Source organism: Oryctolagus cuniculus, chromosome 11 (genome assembly GCF_964237555.1).
Source record: "Oryctolagus cuniculus chromosome 11, mOryCun1.1, whole genome shotgun sequence".
Lineage (NCBI taxonomy): Eukaryota > Metazoa > Chordata > Mammalia > Lagomorpha > Leporidae > Oryctolagus > Oryctolagus cuniculus.
Window position 1 is genome coordinate 47,735,575 of NC_091442.1, and position 8,037 is coordinate 47,743,611.

General features: G+C 56.6%; 1 protein-coding gene across 1 annotated transcript; it reads right to left on the reverse strand.

Annotated features, from left to right (window-relative positions):
* Nucleotides 1-1,331: 1,331 nt before the first annotated feature.
* On the reverse strand, nt 1,332-5,189 carry LOC103348242 (cystatin-9-like). The gene is made up of 3 exons (XM_008256321.4): nt 4,860-5,189; nt 2,548-2,649; nt 1,332-1,648 (listed from the first exon to the last, which is right to left on the reverse strand). Exons 1-3 carry the CDS (start codon nt 5,097-5,099, stop codon nt 1,550-1,552), a joined length of 441 nt encoding a protein of 146 aa, XP_008254543.2. The 5' UTR covers nt 5,100-5,189; the 3' UTR covers nt 1,332-1,549.
* Between the last annotated feature and the right edge of the window lie 2,848 nt (nt 5,190-8,037).

The window sequence follows — 8,037 nt, forward strand, 5'->3', positions numbered from 1 at the left end:
GCAATGGGGTGGCATAAAGAAAACCCTGATGAAGTCTAGGATGAGGCAGATGTGGGCCATCTAGAGTCCTGAGGGGACCAAGAGCAGCATTGTGTCCCTTCTGCAGGGTGGGTGTGCAGTGAGGGAGCCCATGCCCGGTTCCCATGTCATGGTACCTGGGACCAAGAGCTCTGGGGAGGATGCAGCAGCTGTCTCCATGGAGGCCATGATGGCCCCACCACAGCTCACATCGTGTCCGGGATCTCCCTATGTGGACTTGGAATCACAGACGGATGTGTTCAGGGATGCATGCATGATCCACGGCTCACAAGGCAGGGAGCACAAGAATTTATTCTGCTGGGGATGCTCAACAATCCCATGGGAAATTTGCCTTGGAATTGGGTGCCCCGAGGCTGGGAGCACCAGACACTCATGTGCCCCACACCCAAAAGTGGAAGTGTGGCCTGCCATGTGAGCTTGCCCACTCTCACGGGGAACACCTCTCTGCAGACAGAGCTCCTCCAGCTGCACGGAGAAGCCCCGGGCTGAGCCGGTGAAGTCATGGGGATGTGGTAGGAGCTGCCAGTTGTGGGTGCTTGGGGCCCAATTGCAGGTGCCTGCACCCCGAGAGGCTGAATGGCAAGGATTGGCCATGATGGCCCAGGGGCTGTGGCAGCCCCATGCTGCCTTGTGTGAATAGTCTCCCTAGAACACAGCCTTTCTTCCGTTGTTACATATGGGCCATGCCTGATCGCATACAGGAGGAAATGGTCGTGGAGGGCAAGAGAACACAGGGTGGTGACAAACATGGTTACTCTTCAGCTGTTCACAGGAAGTACATGCTGAACCCTGCTCAGGAGACTGAGCCAGGCAGTCCACAGGAGCAGGCGTCACTGTGTCTGAAATGTTAATTACACGTGGATCCCATGAGATGCCTGAGATTCCACAGGTGCAATGAGGGATGGGAGGCCCTGTGTGAGCTCCATGGTGCCCGTGGGTCCCTGGGAGGTCACAATCACTGCTGGCCTGGCCCCAGATCTGGTTCCACAGTACGCCCTGGCAGCTGCAGACTTCCTCAGGCTCTGAGGATTCTTTCAGACCCAAGGACACCAGTGTTTCCGCCCCTCCCAGACCACATCATGGACAGAGGGCCCAGGAACGTCACATTGGCCACCTGGGTCATCTCCATGAGCCCTGAGTTAGAAGCTCAGAAGGGTATTTGCTGAGTCCCTGGAGTCCCTGGGGAGGCCCAGCATGGGGGAAGATCTGCAACCTTGATGTCCCCAGGGCTGCCCAGCTGAGACCCACACCATCGCGGCCCAGCCCAGTACAGAGAAGCACAGCACTCACCCAGCGGGAAACGCTGAGTTTAATGACTGATTCTACACCATGAAGCTGGGCAGCAGTGGACAGTCCAGGGACAGGGGCCAGGTGCCACTCAGGAATCCCGGAACAGCAGTGAGAGAGAGAGCAAAGAAGCTCGGAGCTGCTGAGCCCAGAAGAGCAGCCTCAGGCTCGAGGGGGGAGCTGTTATCCCAGAGGAGAGGTCAGGCCTGGCCAGGTGTGCAGCTCAGTCTGTGTGCGGGGAGGCCTCCGAGCAGGTCTTGTTGAAGAGGTCAAACTTGGTCTTCCAGGGCAGAGTGCGGACAGTGAAGAAGCAGGTGAAGCTCTGAGGACACAGCACAGACGGGACCGAGTTAGGAGGCCGGGGGCCGTGGGGCTCTGGCTCGGAACCCAGCACCCAGCTCAACCTGGTGACGTGGCCTTTCCCCAGGCTGCTGGCCTGGCCCCAGACCTGCTTCCACAGCCCGACCCCTGGGCAGCTGCTGACTTCCCCAGGGTCTGAGGGTTCTTGCAGACCCAAGGACACCAGTGTTTCCACCCCTCCCAGGCCACATCGTGGACAGCAGGCTCCAGGAACGTCACTAGGGCAAGAGGTGTGGATCAGACCCCAGGAGGAGAGGCTGTCACTGCTCCAGGCAACAGCTACTCTGCAATGCATGCAACGGGCTAAGCCCTTAGCTAACCTCACCATGGGGTCCACTTGGTGGGGCAGAGATGCCTTTGTTGCAGCAGCACCAGCCCTTGGTATAAGGCGCTCAGCTGGGCCAGGACAGGGCCTGGAGAGTGGACAGAGGGGACACCCTCAGCCTCATTCCCTGGTGTCCAGGTCAGTGCAGAAGACCCTGGAAATCCCGATGCAGGGCCTCACTGGGCTGCTTTTGCAGCAGGCAGGGGAGCGGTGGGAATGAGGACCAGAGAGGGGGCTTCATTACAGGAGCCTGGGATCTGGGACCGGGGACAAGAGGAGCCATCAGAGGCCATGAGGCCCAGGGATCAGGCACCTGCCCGTGAGTGGGCCAAGTCAGAAATCAGATTGGTATGGGCCTTCAAGGGACGCCCTGGGTTCCCAGCCCAGCCAGACTCCCATGAAGACACTCAGACGGGTGGTAAGATTGTGTCTGCTGTAGGCTCAGGCCTGCAGATCCCGGAGAAGGGCTGGGGGGCCCCTGGCCCCCCACACCACCCAGGCTGAGTTCATAGGCATGGGAAACAGGGAGTCCTTACATGGCTCCGCTTGGGGCGGTTCTCCGTGTCTTCCTCCAGTTTTCCACACATGGTTTGGCGCAGCAACAGTTCCATGGAGAACACGATGTCATTATACTGTTTCTGAGGACAAAGAGGTTCAAGTTGACACACAGCTGAGCACGCCCGGAAGTAACCACAGTGCTCAGGACTGGCAGAGACCCACACTCCTCCTCCAGGGGAATGCATGCCCTTGGCCTAGAACGACTCCTGTTGTACAAGCCTGGGTGACCTTCACTGCTTGGGACTTTCAGATGGAGGAGCAGGTGAGCCTGATGGAGGAGGCAGGCACAGGCAGGCTGTCACAGGGCGTCCCTTCCTCCCTGGATCCTGTACCTCAGCCCCTCTCTCACATTGACTCTGGCCTTGTGCTCAGCAGGTGTCTCAGCCCTCCCACCTCCTCCTCCCAGGGCAGGGCCCCAGAGCTTGGGGGTCTCTGGCTTACTGAGGATTTGCTGAATCCTCTCAGGCTCTGAGAAGGGAATCTCAGGTATGAGGGAGCTGTCTTTTTTTTTTGTTTGTTTGTTTGTTTTGACAGGCAGAATGGACAGTGAGAGAGAGAAAGAGAGAGAGAGAGAGAGAGAGAAAGGTCTTCCTTTTTTCAGTTGGTAAACCCCCATTGGCCACTGCAGGCGGTGCACCACACTGATCCAAAACAAGGAGCCAGGTGCTTCTCCTGGTCTCCCATGCAGGTGCAGGGCCCAAGCACTTGAGCCATCCTCCTTTGCACTCCTGGGCCACAGCAGAGAGCTGGACTGGAAGAGGAGCAACCAGGACAGAATCCGGCGCCCCGACCGGGACTACAACCTGGTGTGCTGGTGATGCAGGCAGAGGATTAGCCTATTGAGCCGGGGCACCCTGCCAACTGTCAGTCTTTACTCCTGCCCACATATAGCCAAGGGCCCCACAGGGCTCAGGAAGCAGCCAGACAGTGCCATCCTGGTTTCAGGAAACACCTTCTGCCCTCATGCTAAAGGCATCTTCACCTTTTCTGTCTGTCTTTTCACGCCATCCTCTTGCCTTCAGTCCGTGTGCTCCACCACGTGACAGCCATGGCCTCAACCCTCCCACCTGACCCAGCAGCTCAGGGTCACACTTCCTGTACAGGTCGCCTGGGGCAGCTCAACCCTCAGACTCACTCAGAGGGTTGCATTGTGGCTCTGGGCAGGGTTGGTCCTGGGCCCTGCTGCTAGGCTCCCAGTGCTGAGCGAGGTAGAGTCCTGTCCCGTGTCCCCTGTTGCAGAGGTTCCTGCTAGGCAGGTGCACCCCTTGTCCCTGCCCCAGCCCGGGTTGATGTCACAGTCTTGTTTGAAGGTTGACAGAGAGGCTGGCGCCGTGACTCAATAGGCTAATCCTCCGCCTGCGGCACTGGCACCCCGGATTCTATTCCCAGCTGGGGATCCGGATTCTGTCCCGGTTGCTCCTCTTCCAGTCCAGCTCTCTTGTGGCCCAGGAGTGCAGTGGAGGATGGCCCAAGTGCTTGGGCCCTGCACCTGCATGGGAGACCAGGAGAAGCACCTGGCCCCTGGCTTTGGATCAGTGCAGTGCACCGCCCGCAGTGGCCACTAGGGGGTGAACTAATGAAAAGGAAAACCTTTCTCTCTGTCTCTCACTGTCCACTCTGCCTGTCAAAACAAAACAAAACAAAGCAAAACAACAACCACAACCACAACAACAGAAGGTTGACAGAGGACAGTCAGCGCTCCGAGGGGACAGTCAGGATCGGGTCACTGAGCAGCGACAGCCCCAGGGGCCTGAGCAGGTGCCAATCAGAGGACGCGTTCTGAGCACCCGGCAGCTCTGGCACTGCGGGTGGGAAAGGCCTGCTCCTGGAGACCTCGGCTTGCTCGCTCTCTGTCTTTCTACGTAACTCTTTAATATTGTTTACGACTCCGTTCCCAGCTTCCTTCCTCCACACTTCCTCATCAGGAGTCCTCTTCCTCACTGGTGATTACCTGGACTTCAGTCTTCAGCCCCGTGACGACGTCGGGATCATGGAGACTGGGTAAGACATCTACTCCGCAGCAGACTCTGACACAGACATTTTGAAAATTTTCTAATAGTTATAAATAAACTTTTGAAAAAAATTATAATTATAAATGAATATAAAAATTTGAATATTATGTTTCCTAAAGGGGGAAGTCAATTTAATGAGGCTGTATGTACTGACCGTGGGCTACTTCAAGTTAGGTGGCTGAGGCAAGGCTGGTCACCTTGATCAGAACCCACTGCCCCTTCTTGCCCCTCTCTGTGTCCCAGGCAGGAGGCAGGCAGCAGGGAGGGGCCTCACCCACCTTGTCCCTCCAGGATGCCAGGATGCGCTCCAGCCTGTAGGCCTGCTCGTCCTTGCTCTGCTGGTTGAAAGTGTACAAGGCGAACTCCACCGTGGCAGGCAGGTAACTGTTCATCACTTTTCGGTCGGCTAGGTCGTTTTGCTCTTCAGTAATCACAGAGTAGGTCTCCAGCAGACAGAAGCCGAAGAGAAGGGGCAGCAGGGCCCAGGGCAGAGCCCAACTCCCAGGCCGCCAGGACATTGCTGCAGGAGCCGGCACCTCTGCCTCCGTTCCCCCAGCTCTGGAACACCCAGGAGCCTTCCGGGCTGGCCCTGGCCTTGAGTCCCAGTGCTGGCCACAGACTCCTCCCTCCGGGCCTCCTCTGCCAGGACACCCTGTCCCTGCCCTCGTGTGGCCTCACCTCCCCCAGTCCGAGTGGGAACTCTGTCATCTCTGCCCACGAGGGAGGAAGGGTGGGAAGGCGCAGCCATGGGAGCGAGGGGCCCAGCTGGGGACATGGCCCGGCCCCAGCTGCTCTCTCAGAGCTCTGTGAGTTAGAGGAGACCTGAGTGAGGAGGCTCCAGGGCAGATCCTGATCTAGGAACCAGGCTCAAGAGGTGTGCGAGGCAGGTGCTCCCTGGGCATCCCAGGAGGCTCTGGGAGATGAGCCTGTGGTTCCAGAACCTTCCTAAGCATCACTGGTCTGGGATGAGGAGGTCATTGCCAAGGAATGGCTGCTGCCCTGCACCTCCCTTCCGTGTGTGCGTCAGCACTGGCCCTGCTGTCTGGGGCCGAGCAGCCTCGGCACAGGGACAGACCGGCCCATGGGGCTGGCATTATGGGGTACGCAGGAGGGCTGCCGCCTGCGACACGGGCATCCTATATAGGTGCTGGGTCAAGTCTGGCTGCTCCACTTCTGATCCAGCCCCCTGCTAACGTGCCTGGGAAAGCACAGAAGGTGGCCCATGGGTGTTGTCCCCTGTACCCATGTGGGAGATCCGGATGCATTTTCTGACTCATGGCTCGAGTCAGGCCAGGCTGTTGTAGCCAAGTGGGGGAGTGATCTGGTGGAAGTGGGATCTCTCTCTCTGTCTCTCCTTCTTTGTATCTCTTTCAAAAAAAATAAATAAAGCTCTTTACAACATGGAGAGACCAGCATGGGCTGGAATATATAGCATATTCTAGATTAAATCAATAAAGTTTGTATATGTGGTGCACAGAAATGTAGCAGATATATCTGTTATTTTCTCTGACAAAGTATTCTAAATTATTTGTATCTAAGGGTAAAACACAAACCAAAAGGAAACTTATGAAAATAAACAGGTAGGCCAGCACCCTGGCTCACTTGGCTAATCCTCCGCCTGCGGCGCCAGCAACCCAGGTTCTAGTCCTGGTTGGGGCACTGGGTACTATTCCTGGTTACTCCTCTTCCAGTCCAGCTCTCTGCTGTGGCCCGGGACAGCATTGGAGGATGGCCTAAGTGCTTGGGCCCTGCACCCACATGGGAGACCAGGAGGAAGCACCCAGCTCCTGGCTTCTGATCTGCTCAGCACCGGCTGTAATAGCCATTACGTGAGTGAACCAATGGAAGGAAGACCTTTCTCTCTGTCTCTCTCTCTCACTGTTTAACACTGCCTGGCAAAATAAAATAAAATATGTGGGGAGCAACTGGGAGCAACTGGGACTAGACTAAGTTACTGGAATTAAGACTTATTTTATGCATCTGCTCTCCCACAATATGGCGCTGGGAAAGGAGGAAACAGCTTCTACACAGCTGCCTCCAGTTCAACCAATAAACAGCAGGACCTGCTCCTGATTGGAGGAGAGCAGCATACTCGGCGTGTGGGTAGCAGAGTTGGGATTGGTGGAAGAGGACTATAAAGGAGGAGAGAGACAACATGCACCAGGAACACCTGAGGAACACCTGTGCAGCCCCCCGAGAGAGCCGGCCAGCGGTGTGCCGCTCCCCCGCGGAAGTGGGGAAAGTGGCAGGGGGAACCGCCCTTCCACGGAGGTGGAAGGGTTGGTAGCCAACCCGGGAAGAACCAGCAGCAAACCCGGGGAGGGCCGAGCAGACAAAAGAACAGCGCAGGGTCCTGTGTCGTTCCTCCATGAAGAGGGGGAGCGACAAAAATAAACAGGTAAACAGGCTTCAGCTTCCTAGTCATTTGCATGTGGAGGTGGGGGGAGCTGATCTAAAGTGACACCTCCTCTGCTCATTACCAAAATTGCTTCTTGCAGGGGGGTGGTGTGGTGGCATAGCGGGTAAGGCTGTTGTCTGCGCTGCCCGCATCCCATATATGTGCAGGTTCAAGACCCGGCTGCTCCACTCCCGATCCAGCTCTGCTGTGGACTGGGAAAGCAGCAGAAGATGGCCCAAGTGCTTGTGTCCCTGCACCTGTGTAGGGGACCCGGAGGAAGCTCCTGGCTCCTGGCTTCGGGTCAGCCCAGCTCCGACCATTGTGGCCACTTGGGGAGTGAACCAGTGATGGAAGACCTCTGCCTCTGCCTCTAACTCTCTGTAAATCTGACTTTCAAATAAACAAATAAAACTTAAAACAAAAACAAAAACAAAGTGCTTTCAATTAATTAAAAAAACTGCTTCTCGGGAGCTGAAACCTCCTGGGTTTTCCCGAGTTGTCTCAGTCTCCTGAGGCCCTTGCAGGATGCTGTGCTTCTGCCTCCCCACACGTGCAGAGATGAGACCCCGGGCACATCCTGAGTCTCCTTCTCCCATCCTTCGTCTAGCCAGAGAAGGGAGCTCCAGTGTTGAGAACAACTCAACCATCAGTTTGTTCTTTCCTTGTCTGGCCTCCAACAGCCCTGTCCTTCCCGTGTGATGGGAATAACACGATGAAAATTGTACATTTCTTTTTTTTTTTTTTTTTTAACAGGCAGAGTGGACAGTGAGAGAGAGAGAGAGAGACAGAGAGAAAGGTCTTTCTTTCCCGTTGGTTTACCCTCCAGTGGCCGCCGCAGCCGGCGCACCATGCTGATCCGAAGGCAGGAGCCAGGTACTTCTCCTGGTCTCCCATGGGGTGCAGGGCCCAAGGACTTGGGCCATCCTCCAGTGCACTCCTGGGCCATTGCAGAGAACTGGCCTGGAAGAGGGGCAACTGGGACAGAATCCAGCGCCCCGACTGGGACTAGAACCTGGTGTGCCGGTGCTGCAAGGCAGAGGATTAGCCTAGTGAGCCAC